The 22,942-nt window shown below is 30.8% G+C and overlaps 1 protein-coding gene across 1 annotated transcript in view; it reads left to right on the forward strand.

Moving 5' to 3' along the window:
- toc (toucan) overlaps positions 1 to 22,942 on the forward strand; it is a 94,620-nt gene that overhangs the window by 17,016 nt on the left and 54,662 nt on the right. Inside the window, exons 2-3 of the mRNA XM_068776341.1 lie at positions 6,585 to 8,995; positions 9,235 to 9,371. Coding sequence (XP_068632442.1) covers positions 6,585 to 8,995; positions 9,235 to 9,371 — 2,548 coding nt within the window. The remainder of the gene's footprint in view (positions 1 to 6,584; positions 8,996 to 9,234; positions 9,372 to 22,942) is intronic.

A 22,942-nucleotide genomic window follows, 5' to 3' on the forward strand; every position in this document is an offset into this window, starting at 1 on the left:
TAATAGGGTTTTATAAGAATGGGGCCACTCCAACAGTGCAGTAGTATTAGAAATGCAATTAAAACTTACAAAAGGAAATTTTTAAAGGCTACAATATTTCTTTTTTAGTAGATGTTTTGTTAAAATATTATCCACCTATTTAAATTTAATCAAAACGCTTTACCGACAGTTTTAGTTAAGTTACAAATTAAAATTTATTAATGAAACAAAGTTTATGAAGCTATTTTTTTTACTCGTTTATTTCTATTGTATTCCAAGACCATCACTTTTTATAACTATACAATCTGCTAGAATTTATATATTTTTGTACATAAAATTTCTTAAATAGATGCCATATATCATTTACGATGAATTGCATAAAATAAGTTTAATGAGGCGATTTATAAAAGTTATGGAAGGAATTTATTGTTTTATATATAACATTTGCTTTTATGTAGTTGCTATTAGCGCATTTTTTTAGTAACGTTCATTATGTATACCCGTAACATAAGCAAAACTTAAAATTATTTAGCTAACCATTTGCTTTTAAAGTAGCTTCCGTAGTTTTTGTCTTTCCGGAAGTAAGGTTTTATTTTATCCTCCTTGTTATTTACAATGATTGCAATGTTAGTTTAAGTGTTGTAAATATATTCACAATGCTTGTTTCTGCCTTTTAAATATTTTTAGATATTGCAGTGTTTCTGCGAGAAGGGCTGGCTAAAAGTATTACCTGGAAGTGTTACCTTCAGTTTCAAAGTGACTAGAAGATAGGCGGATCCACGAAACTTGCATATTTTGTACTTTTAGCTTACTTTTCGTTCTTGTAGTTTTTCACTAACTGACATATAATGGCTTTGGAAGTAAATACGTTATAAATCTTTAGAAACGCTACATATAATATTAAATAAAATTCGCATTGTATTTCTTGATTAATATTTAATTAGAAAAAACCATTGCTTGGGAGCGTACTATAGAACGAAAAGTAAATTTATTTATTTTATATTGTCTAGATTCAAAACCTGCTTCCATTCCCTCACAATATTCCATTTACATCGCATAACAGCAGTCTCGTGAGAATCTTTCGAGACAATTGACAGTACTACTAATTGAAATATTTTTCCTCTAGCGTTCTGCAGCTCTATCTAAAGGGCTATCTAAGCAGGTTGATCCAAATTACGGTTACGAGTTGTACGTAACTCTCCATTGTGACAAGTGAGTAGAATGGAACTAGGTCGCAGGGGTAAGTTCAAATAGTAGTTTGGGCTTAATACGCAGCGCTACCTTTTACTACAGCAGTAAAAATCGATACCCGTTTTAATCACTATAGCATATTTCCATCAATACCTAGTTTATAGGTTTTTCTGTTAAAAGACCGTAGTTTACAATAACACTATTTACTGTATTAAAATGATTGTGAAAAACTTATAATAAACTAATTTGACGCATCATTTGTGTCGTCAATTTTTAGTGTAATTTAAAGAGATAAATTAAATATGTAGTAATCATTGGTAAACCCGTAAACCAGCTCGATGACTTTAGACAAGAATTAATGATAAAGTGCTATCAGTCTTTATGTTCTCTTTTATTTTAAATATATTTTAATGTATCGTTTCCATGCAAATCTTAACAATAAGATTTTACTCGCGCATGGTGTTGCCGCCAGTTTTTAACATGAAGAAAAATTACTCCGTTTGTAAATTTGTCACAGGCCGTTTATTTCACTAACGAGTTTTGTGAAACACGAAAAGAATATTTAATTTCAGATTTCTGATTGGTATTAAGTGTTCCCTTGTAAATTGAATGAATTTTGTCACTTTACTTATTTGTTTTTTTATATTAAACGTATTCGGCCTTGTAAATGAGAAGTCATCCCGTCCAAACAAAAAAAAAACATGATTCTGTCACGACTAGACTGACAATACAATGTATTTAAGTAGAATAAATAAAATTATATTCTGTTAGGTCAATTTCAATGTTAAAAAGAAAGACGATTATCAAACAAAACGGTTTTTTTTGGAAAAATACTTAGATAATTACTGTTTTTGATTGGATATTATCTCGTATGTAGCTAGTGTGGAACAATAATATCTAATAGTGCTACTGAAACCTCTATACCGCGCTTTAGGAAAGTGTGGCGTGGTGGGAGCCGCGAAAACAGAGATGGAACAGTGTGTCCGATACTCCCCTGTCTCGCCGCGAGCATGCCCAAAGCGCGGTACAGCGGTTTAGGTAGCCTTATCCTTTATCCTAATTTTAATAAAAAAATAACGACGGTAATGAGATGTAACGAGGAGATGACTATCGAACAATAAATTAAAAAATTCAATTCGCATCAAGTAAAAGTTCTTGTACACTTATGTTATTTCCTAGAATAAAACTCTTGAATAAAATGATTTTTTTTAACTAAAATAATATTAGTCTGAAAATGCAATAACTGCAAACGAGTTTTATATTAATTATCGTAGTTTTACGAAACTATGAAAATTTATTTCGTCGTATAATTTGTTAAAAGTTTTTAGTATACGAACAGGTATAATATCTTCGTAAAAATCTTATAACCGGTTCGCATGTGTCCATGATTTCGTCATACCAAGCCTCTAAAGAGCAAGGTATCTTATCGTAAAATAAAATTCCTATTATCATGGCGCCTGTTCGCGGCACGGATCCAGTTTGGCAATATTCCGCTGTGAAGCTACAAACTAGTTATTTTACCTGTTTTAAATTTAAGTTAATTTTTTGTAATTTCCTTTCATTTATGTTTAAATTGCTTTACACAATTGTTATCAATGCCTTGAAAATAACAAATTGAATGTTACATTAAAAATTAACTCCAGAATTTATTTTAGTACTGTTCACCTTTGCATTAAACAGGTTCGACATATATACATAAATATTTAAGAAATATACGCCGGTAACTATATAGTCAGGAAAAAATTAAAACTTTTTATATACTGTTTATAGCTATTATTATACTGTGTATATTATTACAGAATATTACATATAAATTTAATTTTGTATATGTTAAATTTTTGTATTTTATGTATTGTATGCGAGAAATGATATTGAAAAAAGTATTGGTAATTTTAGTACTCCGATGTAAGTCTTTTTTACCATATGGCAGATTTACGACCATAAAAGTGATTTTAATACGAACAAGTCCAAAAGTTTCTGCTGACAGTATTGATAATATTGCTCCGTAATAGGTAAATACAATCATTAATTGGTTTCACACCATATATAGAACCTTTTCGATAAGTAACCTTTTCAAAAAATATGTTTATTTTAAATTATCTGTATAAGGCCACGCGTTGTAGTGTCTCCGATTCGACGAGAGAAAGAACAAGAGAAGATTTTTGTTTTAAAATTATGATAATAGTAAATTGTAAAAATGTTATTGTTTTTTATGTTCAATATAATATTTTCAAAATTTTATTATTATTAGAGAAAAAATATGAATTTTTGTTTACGTGTAAATTTTGTTCTTCATGTAAATTATGATAATACACTACATAGGTTTTTAAATATATTCTAGTAGCTTTTTAAAAAATTGTGCTGTGAAATTTTTCACTAATTCTCGCATCTAACGTGAATTAAAAATAAACATAGTTACTTTTTCGAGAAACTTCAGTGTTTACTTGGAATGCTAAGGACTTATACTACTAATTATTAATGAACTACTTTTGTTAATATCATACACGAAAATACTTCGTATTAAATAAGTTGTATTGCATTAAGATATAACAGAATTTTAAAACACTTCATCGGAACAGTTTCTTATATCTAATTCTTAGAGCAGTTATACATTTATGTTTACAGACAGATACATCTTTAAGTTTTAAGGTGTAACCAGTGAGTATACGCAATCTGAATTTCTATCAAAGTTATTACAGACATAATTCATCACATCTAATCTAATTTTTAACATTTAAAATCATGTTTTTACGTAAATTTAGATTGATTTTTAATAGCGAATACGTTGGTTTTTTGTTTTTAATTTTTAATGAAATAATGTTCAAAATAACACAAAATAAAAATAGTGTTCCGGTTCATAAAATTGTTAAAATTTATTGATAGTTTAACAACTAAAATAACCAAGGTTAATAGCAGGCATTAATGAAGACAGATCAGTTCCCTCTCTTCACATCATTCGTGTGTATCCATTCTCTTTTAAATGCATAAAATTATTAAAAAAATTTCTTTAAAAAAACGATATTTTTTTAAAGAAGATTTATCGACACATGACTTATAATTTCTTTTGTTAATAAGTTATTACTGTAAAGTAAAAGTGTACAAATAAGTCACGGTTAGTGCAATACGCATAGCTAAAATACAAGTTTTGTAATAAAAATATTTAAATAAATGTTTTAATATTTCCACGTTTTTTTTTCTTTAGTAGTCAATAATATCCAAGCATCTTAAATTTTTTATCAAGATCTGATGGTCTACGCGCAGCAGAATAATTTACTTTACTTTCATCCCGGTTTTTTCTGCTAGCAATATAATTAAATTATTGTGTATATATACATAACGATATAGTTGAATGCGTGATAAGTTGTTGGATGTGTGCAGCGTAAGACCGGTCATCATGACAGTCTTTGGAGATGGTCTATGCATATCAGTAAGCGTCAGTCGGCTGACATGATGATTATAATGATTCATACGTGATAAATGACACAGACGATGTTTTTTTTTAATTTATTCCTATCACGAAAAATCCATTACATACAAAAGGTATTGAACATGTTTTCGGCAATGGCGTTACAAGCTGTTTTAATCTGCTGTCAGGAACACTGTTTCCGCCATTTAATTAGACCCCATTATGTTATCGCAACAAAAACTTATACGTTACCGATAAGGAACCAAACAAAAAAACGACGTTAGGTCACGTTTGCACCTATCTAGTAGAAACAAAGTTCTCTACTTAAAATATTTCTCGTAATAGATTTTTAGAGAACTTAATTTGGATATCGAATAAGTAATAAAACAATTCTTTTCTTATTTATTACAATTTTTCTGAAACCTTTATAATTTTCTTAAATACTTACGTAAGAAAAGTATTGACCTTGTCTCGTTAGTGATTTTACGCTGTAATAACAGTGACCTAACTATATTCTAAAACATACGATAATTTGTGCAGCATGATCAGATTTGCCTGACCTGGTTAGGAATGAAGAAAAGCCTCTCACCTTAACTATTTCATTGAATGTGAGGTACCGAGTAAAAGTCACACGATATTTCATACAGATGGTATTATTACAACGCAACCACTTTCGTAAACCCACAGTTTAGCACGGCTAATATAAGTAAATGAAAAATGTCGATTTTTAAAATACATTTATGTATTAATCTGCAACTTTTACGTTTTCAACTAATTATGCAAGTGTCAAGAATGCCTAAATTGAATGTTATGATTTTCAAAGCAGAAAATTAAATACAAATTTTCTAAAATAATACTGTATAAAAAAAAATAAAACTAGTGCAAATTACACATCTACAATTGCTCGACGGTATTAGGGTAATAAGTGTCTATTACTTTTTAGTTCAGAAAACGTTTCATTAGAGTTGTTAATGTTTTCTATTGGTACATTCGTGACTTTGCGCTCTGATACTTATCTCTGACATGTACGTGGAAATCGCACATACGTATCAATTTTTTTTACTCCTATCATATCCAATTGATGTCAAAATAATGTTAGAAAATATTGCATACGTTTCACAAAAGGTGATTTTATCGACGTCTTTTTTTAAGGACACATTAAAAAACTATTAAAATATTCTACATTTCTTTTAATTTGTATGTAATAGCGTATTTGATTATTTAACTATTTCTCTATTGACAATTTATTTTCTTAATCATACATAATAATAATACTTATTAGGGTATTGGTATAAATAAAGTGATTACACGAAACTTATTTTTAATCGTGAAGAATAAAGGGTTTTATGTACTCGTAAAAATATTACTACAACATATGAAGTACAATCGAGTGCATTAGAATCACCTCGCGTGACGGCTCTCTGAACCGTGATGAACATACATTACAGGGGGACTTTTCGCTGCATGTTGAAGCAATCATCACACTATATTATTGAATTTAACATTAAAATAATACATTTCTTGTAATTCACATTTTTTCCTTTAACTAAACAGGATTGCCACTGCTTACAAATAAGTTTCTAGAGGATAGGCAGCAGCATCCTCTGCGTATCATAATACCACACTGCTGTGGCGATTATGTCAAATCCCACCAAAGATAAAGAAGTAAAAGGGGAGGCCTATGCTTTGCAGCAGGCGTCTATGGGCTGAAACGGCATAGGCGTATTGTAACATAATTTGTAATATATATAATTAAATTATAACTGTAATTTATACACATTTATAACGACAAAAATTCGAGGAAAATTTGGGAATCGAATTGCTTTCGCAATAAGTTTTTCAAGGCTGTTAAATTTACATTTCTTAGATTATACATAGCTTGATTTCCTTTTATAATTATTAATAATCTTAACTAAAGGAAAAAAATGGTTCAAGGGTATATTAAATTTATTATAAATATATTCGATGTTAAGATATCGTTAAAGCAAGCATTTTATTTTTGTTTCAGATTCCTGTTGATCGAAGTGTCAAATCTAGATCATTGAACATTAATGGAGTTTGCTTCAAAGATTATTCTTTAATTAAAAGCCTACGTTCGGGCGACATAAAACCTATAGAATTGTCCAAAAGGATATCAACCGTAGAAAATGCATCAGGGAATGATATAGCCGACAAAATATTCCATACAACCTATCAAAGCTTTATACCTAAAATGAATCTAAATCTGGAGAAAGTTGTAGAGCAAAATCCTCGAATTTTGGATTTACGAGAGAAATTAAACGAGATAACAAAAAAACAAGATCTTAAAGTGGAAAATAAAACGAAAAGTTACTTTAACGATATAAAACAACAGTTTGTTGAAGATAACGATACACATGAATCTGGACCCTACAGTCTTTTATTTGATCTTCAGTCAGATCCTTCAACATCTCATAACGAGCCTTCAGGATTAAATATATTAAATACACAAAAAGATGTACTCACTGAAAGTAAGCCCTCGATTTTAACGAAAATTACCACTTCCATCAATAAAAGTATAGAGAGACTTCCAAACGTACTCAATTTCGAAGATAAACCTATGAAAGAATTTGAATATTCATGCGAAAAAGAATTTACCGTTCCAGCGAAGAAAACTTTTAATACACACTCGCGATCTGATTTATGCTTGCAACTTAAATCAAATCTTCATCCACGAACTTACGAAACGAATTTAAGTCCGAACGAAAATTCTATAAGTAGAAACAATGAAGAAAATTCTTTAGATGACAGCTTAGGCATTTTGACTCCTGATCAAATGGATGACATATGTTATTTAGAAAATGCATTTTCACCTACGGTCGAAGGCCTTCCAATGTTTTGTGATGCCTATGAATACAAAGCATCTTCTGATAATGGTGATACGCCTTCGACAGATAAAACTGAAAGCAATTCCGCTGCGTCTACAATACAAAATGAAACTTTTGATCGTAGTGATAATAAGAAGGATAATGAGTTTGAAAATACTTTAAATACTGTCAAAAACCAAAATAAACGGGACCCAAAGAACGACAGCAGTTTAGTTCTTAATCTATGCAATAAATCTTTTTGCTCTTTATTAGACTCCAAAGCTGGACTTGAAAGTTGCTCTGAGGAAAAAAATGCTATTTACAAATCCCAAGAATTAACTTTAAATTTGGCTGATGAAGAATTTATGCCGTCAATTCACAGCAGCATTTTAGAACCTGCAAGTTCAATAGCAGATACTACTATAAATTTGGAAATACCCTTAGACTGTAAAGTTGAAAATCGTACCGTCCCTAACCGGATTGAACAAACTCCGTCTCCAGAAGATTTACCACTGGATAATTCTGACATGAATGGTGAAATAAGTACTTACTCTCAATTTTCAGCATCAACTTTACATGATTCGCAAACATTCTCCGATAGCAAAAATGATTATACAAAATCAATGGAAACGTCAAAGGTATCAAACAGCTTCATTACTAGTATTACTAGTATCACTAGTTTAGACGGTTACCAGGGTGATGGAGAAATGTCAAGACCAGTAAGTCGAAGTGCAGATCATGCGATGGGTCCGCGGGAAGATGCAATCGATATGGATTGGCAAAATGTGCCCGTAACAAGAAGGATTGATCCCATGACCGACTCAGATTTTTTTACTGAAAGCGATGCGGACGGGTTAGATGAGCATATGCAAAAAGGTGATCGAAGAGCTCAAGTTATAGATGGAGCACTTTATGGCGGTAAAAACGGTAATGCAAATGCTCCTTTAATAGTTACTAGAAGTGAAGATTCCTGCATGGAATCGAGTGGAGTGTACACGGATTTTGAAAATCATCGTGCATCCCCTGTGTTTTTAAATGTCATAAAAGATATGTCACCAGAATCAACGCCTTCAACTCGCTCTGAGAGTAGTCAAAAAAACTCGTGTATAAACAAATTAAATACTTATTTTACACCATTAGAGGACACTTTAGAAGAACAAAATTCTGATGTACCTCATGTGAACGACGATGACTCGACTCCCAAAAATACTAGTAAGAGAAATTCTTTGAATAGTGAAAAAGACGTAAGAACGATTGAAAAGAGTAAAGAAGAAAAGAGATCCTTTACTTTAAAAAAATACAAAATGCCTAAGCGTGATGTGCCCAGCAAGTTAAAGACTATGTTGGCGAGTAGGAAACCAGACGCAGAAGCAAGTGTACAAAATAGTCCGAAATCAGTTAAAAAAAATGACAGGCGCGAAAGTTTTTTGAAGAAAACTTCAATAGAAATGAAAAGCGACTATAAAACGAAGTCTTTCAAGGATATTAAGTCGAAAGTAGATTGCACGTTTTCGTTACAACGGTCGCAGACTGCGTGCAGCGTTACAAGAATGTTAAGCTCTAAGTCTACTAATTTGAACACGAAACCTAAAAGGTAACTCTGTCGAAACAATTGCATTATTCCCACACACATTAGATCCCTTTAATATTAGTTATCATTCCTTAAATTATGTAATTTATTCTTATGAAATACCATAAGAATAAATTACATAAAAGCCTATTTAAGAATTTTTTTTTGTAAAATTAGTCTTTAGTAGTAAGAATACATTCATTCATAATATATTTTCTTTCCCATTAATGTTATATAAATTTAAACTGGGTTATTGATTACAGCCGTCACATGCGCATGCGAATGGAGCTGGGATCTGCTAACGGTAGCGGGAAAAGCAGTCTGCACAGCTCACAAAGTGACATTAGCGCCATTAGCACGCCGCTCGGCAAACATTCTGCAAGCCGCTTCCCATTATTAAGTAAGTATTCTTTATAACGTATGCTTGTTCAATTTATTATGTACCCATTTTAAAAAAGATCTTGAGATTTCTAGGATGGTTTGTATGTTTTACATCATACATTTATTACAAAATCAATCTTAATTATTAGGGAATAACTAAATAACAATAAAAGTGCATAAGTACTAATATATCTTCATGGAAAACAACTTATTGAGTAAATATTTATGTTAAAATGAAAATTTTTACCTCTGGAAATACTTGGCTGCATAAGACAAATTTACACAAAGAGAACCATTTCACTTAACGTTTTTTTGGCACTGTATTTTATTTACAGAACTCTATTCAAATCGCAGACTTAATCTATTTAATATTAATCTTCGACAACGATTCTTCTATTTTTTTGTAGATAGTTTAAAAAATTAGAACGCAACGTTCATTCAACTTACATTTTCCAGTCACATACCTAATCATCTTAACGATAATTAAAAATACAATGACGTGGTCCACGTTAGCCACTTGTGTTTTTTCTTAGATATTTATTCGTTTTATATATTAGAGGTATATATATTATTTGTTTTCGTATCAAGTTGTACCTTGTTCAAATAATTGATATTTATGGTTTACGCCATTGTCATAGTAGTTCAAATGTATGCCATGTAATAGAAAAAACTTAAAACAGAGACACGAACATGTTTTTGCAATAATAATATAAACAGTGGAGACAGAGAACTCGTTCAATTAATTATTTCTTTTTATTACCGGACAGAAACTTTTTAAGTAAAGTTATTCTCGGACTAATTTAATAATTAAGCTACATTCAGTTTACAAATATGAATTATCATCTCATTGTTTGAAACAATGTTAACTTTTTAATATAAATAAGAAAAAGGTTAGTAATAACTATTGTACAAATTATCTATGATTCCATACAGCCAGACAAGCGTTTTTCTGTTCATGACAGGTTTGGCTATGAGTGTCCTCGTTTTGAAAGCTACTCCTTCCTCATCCTTAAATAAAGAATTATGTAGGATGTACCAAAATTATAAATAGGCTATAGTTATCTAATACTTTATAAGAAGAATTTTTGACTAACGTAATGTTATTTTATATATGTGGGTAAGCATTTGCATTCACTATTTTAATAGGAAATTTTATTAACAATCGTTATAAGCTATAAAGCATCTTGACAAATAAGCTATAAGCCTTAAAATGATTAGAAAAAGTAACAAATGTTTGCCCCGAATGCATTTCACTACCTAAAGTGTTTTCATAAATTCTATCGTACTAAAACGTAATATTTAAATTTTAAATAATTTTATAAATATTTTACTGCCCGGTAACTATTTTACCTTGTTTGTCGCATTGGAAGAGAAAATATTTACTACAGCGCCTTAAGAAGACGAAGAGCAATATTGTCTGTAGGAATTAAAAATATTTGCATTGACATTTGAGTTTCACTGTTAGTGTATTTGTTTTTCTTAGTACGGTTTAATGTGGCGTAATAATTCAAATCGTTTAATGTATAATACATTTATTTTAATATAGGCTTTATGTTTTAATTGCGTCTACCAAATACTGTGCTAAAAGTGCCTGACGTGCCAAGCAAGTGATATGAGTAAATGATGATTGCTGTTGATTTTATTGCAGGCTCATAGATTTTAAATACTTGCGTTTATAAAAAAATCCACTTGCTTTGTAATGCGTTATAGTAATATGGCCCAATGGTATCTGTCTTAATGAATTAATTAAACGGTTCTAAAAAAAAACATTTTTTGACAGACAAATCTTTTTTGTCTAGACATATTTTGTTTCAACGGGCTGGTTTCAGCAACCAAGTGACATTGAGTTCTTACTCGTCAAAAAATTCCAGTAGACCATCGACGTCTCCAGCGGTCTCTAAGAGGCGACACGGTGTGTGGTCTTGTAAGCTGCTAGCCCCGTACACTGGAATAAAAGTCAGCAGCAGTCTCCTCCTTTTTATGCATGCCGTGAACAAAAGACTGTTCGTGGTTAGGTGCCAAACAGATTTTTATTAAGATCATGATCGGTTAAGATTCCTGCTACCGGCAGCTAATGGTAGGCCTATTAATCTTGTTCTCTAGTTCTATGTTTTTTGTATTCAGACTTTCACAGCGGTTATCTTCATGCTATTGGATTTTGTATTTGTCAAATTCTATTTATCTAGGTACCCTATAGTCATTATGATCGCAAAATGCTTGTAGAGCTCTTTTACAGCAGCGGTTTTTTATTCTTATCCATATAGTTAATAATCTTGTGCAACAAGATTATTATATACATATTAACTAAGTATTTTCATATTTTTTTATACGAAACTTTTCTCTAACAAAGTGTTTAAATCTTCTATTTTATATTGCACGAACCTCTCTTCCCATAAAAGCAACCCGTAGAAAATAATGTAGTATACAATGTAAACAACATTGTATTTAACAAATCACAAATAAATACGTATTGATAAAGAGATATGTTCTTATTTTTATGAAAGGTTAACCCCAAACGGCTTTATCTTATTTCTGATCTGCGTTATTATTATCATCTTGTGCTACCGCAGAACTGATAGCTGGCAGTTTTCCGATATAAGTCGTTACAAAATTCGTACTTACCTTATAAGTGATTTGTTTTTACCTTTGTTAAGTGAGTGTTGTGCCGTTAAAAATCAGCTGTGTGGCGAGACTAAAGCAAGTCAGAAGGTCGACGTTACGGCTGGCCCGAGCAGGACCGCATGGTAACTGGTATTTCCTCCCGACTACTCGTCGTTGTACAGTTCGCCAGTCGCCGGTGAGACGCGAGCCGGCGCGCGCCGACTGCGCCAGACTGTCGCGTTCGTGACGTCAACTTGCACCGCGAAAAATCAATGGATTCCCGTCTTCCTTAAGGTTATAAGCATACCGCATTTTTAAATAGGAAAATGTGAAATATGCCAGTGAAGTAGTGACGATTATCACAATGCGAATGCTGTCAGGACAATGCAAAATGCCGATCGCGGTGTGAATGGTTTTCTATCGCTGTTTTTTATGTGGTGTCATAATTCGAATTCTATAGTTCAACTCTACAATTTACTTTTTTTGCTAATATACTTTCACCGGTGAAAAAAGAAAACATTTGAAGTAAACTTTAGCACACAAGAAGCAAAAATCTATCACTATCACAATTTGCGCACTTTTAAAATGCATGGAAGTCTACGCACCAACAAATAACGTTTCTACAATTAAAAATTTTGTAAATAATTATTCTCAAAAGTCATTTGACCTCATTATAACTATTTTAATTTATATAGTTATTTCGTGCAACAGAATAAGCAAACTGTATTAAGTTAAATTTTAATTTTTAACCTTATACTTATACATAAATAGTAGACGTTAAGAGTTATAGTAATTAACATCAATTATTTTTTCATTTACGAAGATCGATTAATTACAATCGATCTTTAATTTGTAGAATTGATTAGTTTCGTATAGGGATATCGTTAGGGAAATAAATACTTTGTCATATTAACGATATCAAATTATTCACAATATTTACTTTATTAATGTTTATGAATTACAACAGTTACCAGAGGGTTATCCATGAGCGAATTCGCTGTGTCATTATAGTCAGTTTTGAAATGATAATTTTGCATTTCAGAAACTGCGTTTTAGCAAACAGTAAAGGGGGTGTGCCAATTGTCTTTTTTCGTGTACAAATAATAATTGGAAACATATTTATAGGAAACATATTTACAGGAAACATACTATTAGGTATATAAAAATGTAAATAAATTTGAATTAATTCAATACATGAATATAGTAAGCAACTCACATATCAAGGATTTGATGTTTACACGAACGTTAACATTTTTGTTTATACAATCACTATGTATTACATGCTAGTGTTATTTATATACTCAAAAATTGATAACTTTGTAGGTATTACTCCAAATTAATTACTCGTACTTTATGGCCCATTCGCTAATTACATTTATTTGATTTAAAACCGTCGCTTCAATAATTTTAGGAACATTTAAAAAGTAATTTTTGTTGTTTACCTATAAATTTAAAACGAATCAGATGGCAGAAAATGTGCTGAGATATTATTATTAACCATCACATGGTGCGCATTGCAATTGATTAGACTTTCTAAAAAAAAATTTGTTCCGTAAAACCATGTTTGAATCACAAATAAATTAAACGTTTATGCAAAAAGTATAACGAATATTAGAAATCATCTGATCTGGTCTGGTTGCGTCTGAGACGAATTAAAACTGAGAGACGTTATAAAAGTTACCTTTCACTAGGCATATGTAATGTAATAGATGTCGTGTGTAAAGACACGCAAGAAGTAATTGTATAATACATTGATTTGTCAGTACTCGGAATGTTGGATACGCGTGTAAAGTACCAGGTAAATTATGTTAAGGTCTGTTTGTCCGAGGTTTGATTGCATGTAAATTCTCGGTGGAAATGTCAGTGGCATGTGACATGAGAATGGCAATGGCTGTTGCAATTTTAACAAAAAAAAACTTGTTGTCGAAAGTTGTCAGAATGTTGTGATTGACATTAACTATAATTTAAAAAAAATCTTTAGGAAGCACCTTGCTGAATCTTTAATATAATCGATAAAATAATATTTTCAGTAGCCAGTGGTTAGTTTGCTCGTGAATACAAACTTGTTAGCAGCAATTTCTTAACACTAATTGCGAATATAGAATCAAAGATCAAAATACAACAGTCATGTTTAACAATAGAACAAATTACGGTATCAGTAAATGCTATGCGGAGGAGATCAATCAATATTAGATAAAACGATGAAAGATGACAAGTTAATCCGTTATAACTCGTTTTCTTTGCGTTCAACAACGGTTTTGGTTTTTGTGTTGACGATATTAGTTGAAGAATTGATAAAAATAAAAAAAAATCAAGGCATATCAACATGATACCGTATTAAAATATAAATTAAATAAAAAAGTAATATCACCTCCGCTGGTGTAAATGGGTTTCAAAAATTATATTTTAGTTTTAAACTTTCAAGGACATCGCGAAATTTGAAGAAATTATTATATATTATTAAAGAAATTAAGGTTGTTCGGTGATAATAGGTAATTTTTGAAGTTTCTGGCTCTAATTAAATTAACGGCAATGAGCTGTGATTGGTCGTAAAGAGCTGTGGAGGTATTAAATGGTCTAGGAGGCAATGCTTGTGAGTGAAATCCGCTGGAAGCCGATGCAGTGTAACGGGTTATTCTCGTCGATGGATTTGTTGACGAGCCGAGAAACGTTGACCCCGGCGGTGAAGGCGAAACTGACTGCAGTGCAAACTGTTTAACTATACAATCAGGCCAAAATTTTAGTTAATGTAGTAAAAAATTTCGTTGAAACTCAATATATTCAATATACATTGTCAATTTTATTTTAACATTACACACGAAAACAGATTTTCATTTAAAAACAAAATTAAAAAATGAAGGGAAATAATCAGAAATATAGATGTTCCCAAATATCATATGATTACATGCACGTACAGATTTAACCGTAATTATCTAACTTGCCTAATTACACCAAATCGCGAAATTTGTTTAGCCAGGACCAGGTGTACATTTTTTGATTTTATAACTAGCACTCCTTTTATACCAGTTGACTATTTATGTCCTCTATGCGGGTACATATTATGTCACAAGTTTCGTTGCAGCTTTCTACAGGGTCATTTTTAATTATTGTTGAAACCTATATCTTGCAGTGGGCGTCCATTACGTGAAAAGGAGAGGAAGATATACATAAAATTAACTACATTCTTTTTAAATTGTAATAACTAAAATATCAATTATAAATGTGAGTTACCAAACATTAAGATTTTTATTTGTTCCGCGTGGTTTTAAAACGGCAGACCGTATGTTTTCTTAAGACTTCAACTATTAACATCCTAAGCTTATATTTTACTAATTATATATGAAGGCCCTTATGGTTGTATCAACGGTATTACAGATTGCTTTTGACGTGAGCTTATCTATTGTTTCAATGTTATATTTTTACCGATAAAGTTTTATATATTCCTTTACAATATTGCGTTACTGTGTATAGATTATGTACAGTAGAGAAGGAGGTTAACTTTTAGTAAATATTAATACACACACAAGTCATAAAAAATTTAATGCCACCAGCATTTTTGTACTAAATATCTTTGTAAGAACGTATTTACACTCGTCAGCTAAGGGGATATGACAAATCATGTCGTAAGTTAGTATTTTTTTTTGCTTCAACCCCTTAATAGAGGCAACACAGTAATTCAAATACACTTTTGTTTTACAAAGTGCTTTTGATAATTTATTTTGCGTTTCCGAAATTATGTAAATTTGAATCAATATGGTATATCAAATTTAGTAGCAATATAGATAGAATTTAGAAAGTCAATTATTTAAAAGTTCGTTAACCTGTGAACAGATCCCGCAGTTTCGGATTAACCAACTCTATAAATTATCAATATAGGAATCTTATTTTACACAAAGTTGAAGGTATGAAATTCTAAATTCATTTGACTACTCCTGCCATGGCTATATTGCAATTATATCGAAGACGTTGAATTGGTTTTTGGTCATATTATATTTAATTGTTGTTATTATTATTTCTACAGACACGTCTTTTGTAATGATTTCTCAGGCAATTAAATTGTATTTATTAAAATTTTCACATTAGTTTTGTTTTAAAAACTTAATTTGATTACTGATTCTCTTCATTAGTAGGTAACGATAATTTAAATGTGAATCTTAGTGATTCCAAGGGCTTATTGCGAAAGTTGCTGAAGACCTAGGAAAGTGGAAAAATTGCTAATGGTCGATATAATTACGATTATTAATTTACCTCTTCCTCGATTTTTTAAGATTTACTTGATTTTCGATCGCAAAATATGAATGCAAAAACTTTTAAAAATATGATACATTAAATCGTTAGACTAACCTATTATTTATTGATTGCAGAGTTTACTAAACCTCAAAATGAGATAATACTTTGTAACCACTTTTGTCGCTATGTTAGAAATTATAATAACATTTTCTAATTCTTTTAATAAGTTAATGAAATAGTTTTATACTTAATTATACATTGTTTTCTATTTGTCTGGTGTCTTTAATCGTCATAGTAAGTAAATCCAAGCATGTTAAAACGTGTTGGAAAGTGCAAACCTTGTTGCTCAATTGTTTGGAACATGTCAATGATGAATATTTTAGTCTCATGTAAAAAGTCACTTAAAATGAAAATAATTGATTTGAACACGGTGATGTGAAAACCAATAACTTTTTTGCATAAAATGTCGATTCGTGATAGGAACATTAAAACTATGAAGAATTTTTCGACGACATTGTCTTATGAATAGCAAGTCTTACTTTTAAATATTTCACCCAGGAATAATATATATTCGCTGCAAAATATAATTACCCTATTTGAATAGTTTTAAAACGAATTAAGCCTCAACCCAACCAGACGTCCTTAAGGACGTATTTTTTTTTTAGTTTAATCAATAATTCTTCCGTCTCTAATAAAAAAGTTATAATAAAGAATTAGTCGTTCTTGTCTAACCATACCAGTACTTTGGCCTTCAAGATGCCCGTTATCGGTGTTCCGCCGACATAAGATCCTTACAGTGGAAGTATGACAACGTTTCGTAGTTTTGTGAACACCGTAAACCGGTTTCTGTGCAATGTACAGGTGTTTCTTATATGAAACAGGTTGCTTCAAACATTGTTGAGGAAACATAGACTGTTAGCAGATAGGCGGTGAATGAACCGTGTTACCAATCATGTGACTTTATTTTGTAACGTCGGCTCCGCTTGTGTTTTGCACCAATATTTTAACCGTACATAGAAAAAAATCTAATAACGGAGACAGAATAAAAATACCTCGAAGTACGTTTACTGACATATTATTATTAATAATATTTTAAGGCAATGCCAGATGTTGTTCTCACGTTCACCGTAACGAATGCTAAAAATGGGCATGTTTTATTATTCCTATTTACTTTGTTTAGAAAAATTACTAATCTAATTTACGTTATTCAAATGTCATTAGCACTATAAGTTATCAATTAATTTTGCCGTAACTATTTATTTTAATTGAATGTAACCTAAATAATTCACTATACCACTGACATAAAACAGATGCCATTAATTAAGTTCCTTTGCTAGGATCCCGTTACACCTCGTTTGCTTTGGTTCATTGTCGCTAATATTAAGTACGAGGTGTGATTCAGTCAACGTGATTCTATTTTCGAATTTCCTTGATCCTTTATTTTTCAACTATATTATTATATTATTTATCAATATGGAACTAAAAGTTACTATTCAATGTATGAGAGTAAATGCATAAAGAGTTACCTAAATTTTGCAAATTACGACTTATTTTTAATTGATAACTTACAACTATATGAATATATGAACTAAATAATAACTATATGAATTGATAACTTACTTCTGTATTACAATAAAGGCTTTTGGAAAAGTTGTTTTCACGTGAGTGAACTCTGAAAATTCATATTGCAGTCGTTTAAATTCTTTTGAAATCACCCAAACGCAGGATGTCCAGAAAAGAACGGAAGCTGTCGTTTTGACTGTTTTTATCAAGTATTTTAGCACTTCCTTTACGTTTTTAAACTTAACATATATTTTAAATTGCTAAAGAAAACTTTTTTTTAGAAAGAAGCCATAACAAATCAAAATGCGTATCCGAGCGTTGACGTTGTTGTTTGAACTTAATTTTGAGATAAAATCAATGTTTCGATGTAACTTCTGGAAAATATTGACTGATTAATAAGGTTTTTTTTTCAAACAAACACAGACTAGTCTTTATTGAAAGAATAAATAGTAAGTTCTTAAATGTAACAATCGCATCGAATAAAATATAGTAAATAATGTTCTTAATTTTAGGACAAAACGTCAGTAATTAGATACTAATTAAAACAATCATTCTACATTAGCCTTGTGATGCTTGAATTGTATAGTTAACAGGTTCTTTATAATATATATATATATATATATATATATATATATATTTTTGTGTTTTGTTGTTAAGATTTATTTGACGAATGTAAATCTGTATGCCAAAAAAGATGTTGGAATATGGAATAATTTCTGATGGTCTCCAAGAATTCTCATGTGACTGCCGTTTACGCACTACGACTATATAATTTAAAAATTACGTGACTCGCAATCATTGGTTTCTCTTCGATCGGTTTTAGTGATGTAAATGTGGTAATGTCGATCTGACTGGTAAGTATTCGCTGTATCCACAATTAAACATGATAGAGAGATAACATGCAATTGAATTGACTTTGACATTGAATGAAATAGAGTTGAATTATGAACGAATGCGTCTCGCAAGAAACTCGAATGTTTTTTCCGGAAAAAGTGATAAACTTGTGCACAGCCATTAACATGACTTAGTAAAAAACACTCAAGGTCGACGCTGAGCCATAATTCGTTAATGTACAGTCGAAAAAACAATGATTTTTTTTAATTTTTATTAATATATTGAATTCAATAGTATAGCTAATTTATTATCAGTTTCTTCTTGCAAATTGTTTTATATAACTGTCATTATTGTTACATAAGATTTTGCATGTCTTACTTATCTTTATTATAATGCTTCTAAAATAGAAGATTTAAAAGCTTCGTCGTACCATATGACAATAATATCTATTTTTATCACTTTTCTTTATGAGTGTATCATTAATATTGTTGTCTGTGTTACTGTGTAATGTATTAAATACTTAGGTACAAAGAATTTGTTTTGCAATCATTCTCAATAGTTGTAACGACCGTCAACCGTTCTCGGTGCATGCATATTACCGGATGCTAATCTGTCCATGTCCTCGCTTTATAATTTAAACAGGGACGCTCGCTTCGTTTGCTCAGGCAGAAACAAGATTATTACATAATCTGATTGCGGATGCTTAAGAATCCATTGCGGCAGTGCAAGTATACATCATTCATTTCACCCCGTGGGATGTCACCCACGACACTTGATATGGTATAATATGGGATATCCTGAGATTATATGAAAAATAATGTCACAGTTATTACCGCTTTGCATAATATTTGAAATGTCTTTATAGGTACAACATCTATTTAAATTTAACATTGCCTTATTTTTAAGAAAAAGACATCGTATGAACAAAATCTGTTTATCTTTTATTTATTATTAGTTATCAAATTTAAAATGTATAGAATAACAGAATTTGTACGAAATCACATATCTTGTTAAAGCACTTTTGATTAAACACTTGAAGTTCAGTTGTTACCAGAAAAATTTATTATTTTAAGAAAAGATTATTCTAAAACACTAAGTTACAAGCACACAGTTAAAAAAATTGCATATTGTGACGTAATTAACGATTGAAATGGTTTATCAATCAATAAGGCAGGATATACCCTCGCGTGCCTGTATTTTGGAATCTCGCCAAAATGGTTGCCTTCATGCTTTGTTTATTACAGAATTATGTTGAATCTGTTGCAATAGGTCGACCCAGATCCCGAAACGTCATGTTCTGTTTACATATACTTGTAGTAAGATTGGCTATAGGTTATAGTTCGTATTCATACGGAGTCATACTATGAGATATAGTATCGGAAAATTTTATAAAACATTTTTTTATAACAGACATATAGTAAATACCAGAGGTTTGTGGCAACCAGGTGTCCATATTTAATATCGTGGTTAATGAGTAAAATAGGTTTTACAAACCGGTAACAAATTACGTTACTGTGCTGAGTTAGGGTTGAATGTAGCTTAGTAATTTTTGTTTCCGTGCCATAATCAATGTGAGGACAGTTTTAGTATACGAGAAGTTGATAACTTATATGATGATATAGTCTAGTAAAAATTCAGAATAAAATCATTACATGTGTGAAAACTGTATCTGAAATTAACGCATTAACGTCACACGTCGATTTTCCATTAGTTCGCGTAAATATCCCGTAGTAAACTAAAACACATTACACATGCTGTTAGATCCAGTTACGTTTATTTGCATTCTATCGAAATGTTTATCGCTTCAGTTTGTTTATTGTTTACTCTACATTGAATCAATCATTTTGTACTCGATATGAATACAAAACGCAAAGTATTTTATGTTTACCATTTATTGCAATTTTCGTTAATCTTAATAATTTCTTTAGTAAAAGTCAATTTAAGATTCATTTTATAAATTTTAAGATCATAGCTTAAACAATGCCGTGGAATTTGAGTTTTATATTTCAGATTTTGATTATTATGACTTTACAATCTATGAACTGTTTTAAGTAATCATTGGCTTGATGATGTTGTTTAATTTATAAAATTGCACAGAATTTTATTTTAATTAAATTATGATACACTGTGAATTAGTTGCTTTGTTTGGTTCATTTTGATTTAATCACAGAAATGTGATTGACATCTGAATTTTATCGTAATTAATAAATTATGAAAATTTTCTAGGCCATTACAGATGCGATAATAACAGTTTAATTTAAATACCGTTATAAGATATAGTAATCATGGCGTTAAATTATTAAACATTACAAGGTATATTACTCATGTTTCAAAAAACTTAGCTTAATTTTTATTTCATTTCTGACCTCCGTTCACAAACTTGTATTAACAATAATAAGAAACGAAGAAGGTTTATGTTGGATGAAAGCAACGAAAAATAGACCAGGACGCAACAACAAACTATATGTATGAAATAAGAAAACAACCTTATTTAACTTTGAAAAACAATGTTCGAATCGGTAACAATGTAAAAGTATGGGTTGTATCCTCGGGGATGTTCCTTTCCTATATTATTTCTGTGGTGAAAATCCTCAACAGTATTTCAGAGTTGACCGAGTCTGTGTTTTCATCAAATTTGTCCGATGTTAAGGTTCTCAAACCTTTGTTATATATTCTTTATAGACTTATTAATTATAAGTAATTTAATTAAAAAGGAACATTTTTGTATAACATAATCGAGATGTAGAGAATTTGTAAAATAGTTTTCTACGGATCATAAATCGATCGCTAATTAGTGATAGGTCTCCCTGGCAAAGGGTAAAGGCTATATGTGTCACCAGGCAGTAGGGGGTTAGTACTACTCCGTTTGTGCCGAAGCTATTCGCCGTACAAAGTTAATAAAGCGCTTGGATAGTGAGTAAAAGGGTATAAATGACTGTAGTGAACCTCGACAAATGTTAAATAAATTGAATTTAGTGTTCACACATGACTACTTATTCAAAAAGTGCGTGTCAATTTATTTTTTAAAATCCAAATAATTAACATGCTTCGTTGCCAGTTTCTGTGTTTGCTACATTAATAATTAAATACTCAAAGTGTCCACATTATAAGGTCATCACAACATATTTTATATACAGTATTAATAAAACAGTCCAAACACAACAATAATAATGGAGTAAACTGGAACAAATGAGAGCAAGAGAAGATGTAACTATCGTGCAAACGATAGATGCAGACTAACATCTAGTCTCAGTGTAAATTAATCTTTAGCTAGTAATTACTAACAAGTTCTACGTACGGTTGACGCGGGGTGGTTAGGTCAACCATTGGGTGAATGGATGACGTAGATAAAGTCGAGGGAAGACGCTAAATGCAGCGTAAGACCAGTCATTATGGCGGGTTTTGTAGCGAAATGATGATGATAAAGTTTTACGTGTTCTGATATTAACTTCGTCGGTCGAATACTGTATAATATAGTAATGAAAAACCTAAATCAAGATTCGTATTTCGATGTGGAGACAACAGATGTGTGTGCCGCATTGTGCATTTTGCGTTACAAAATTCTGCGTTAAAAACCAAACCCGCATTAAGTTTGTTACAAATATTTCGTTTATTTTTGACGCTGTAATCATAAAAGTAGCGATGGTATAAAGCGAATTGGATCAAATGATACGCGTGGCTGGATTTCCTTACCCAACCCATAATACTGAATAGTCCGAGATTCAATAGATAGATATCATCCGCCCAGATACGTTAGGATATGAATCTCAAGATACACGGCCTGTTTGTCAGAACCAGTCTGTTGTTTCTTACTGTATGGGTGAGTTGTTACAGAAATGTTGCTTGTTCGCAAATTATATTAAAAGTTTTAGTTCTCAACACGCCCACTTAATAATTTTTCACTTTGCACTTTTATAAAATCTATTTAATTATTAACGATGAAGTATTGATAATAAACATAAGTACACGTACGTACGTGTACACACTTTTTAAATGCAATATGTTTCAAACATTACATGTGTAATGTTTGAAACATATTGCATTTAAAATTATGTATTAAACTAAACAGGTTTTTTTTTTGAACACTTATTACACTACAATGAAAATTATTAATTAGTTTAAATTTATTTCGTCTGTTTCATGTTTATTACTTTATATTCTATGTATTGCATACAATATTTAATTCCAAATTAATTTGATTAGCAAATTTAACAAAAATGTCGACTAATCTCAGAAATTCAGAGTAATGATGTCATCTATGTTATCTGCTCGCGTGTACAAATCTAAATGTATTATTATCATTATTTTCAATTCAACAGTTAATGATATCTTTGCACTGGATATAATTATTATTTGGATACG

Source organism: Battus philenor, unplaced genomic scaffold, assembly GCF_028537555.1.
Source record: "Battus philenor isolate CCGP_79_NKW_IND1 unplaced genomic scaffold, ilBatPhil1.0.hap1 SCAF_12, whole genome shotgun sequence".
NCBI classification, from domain to species: domain Eukaryota; kingdom Metazoa; phylum Arthropoda; class Insecta; order Lepidoptera; family Papilionidae; genus Battus; species Battus philenor.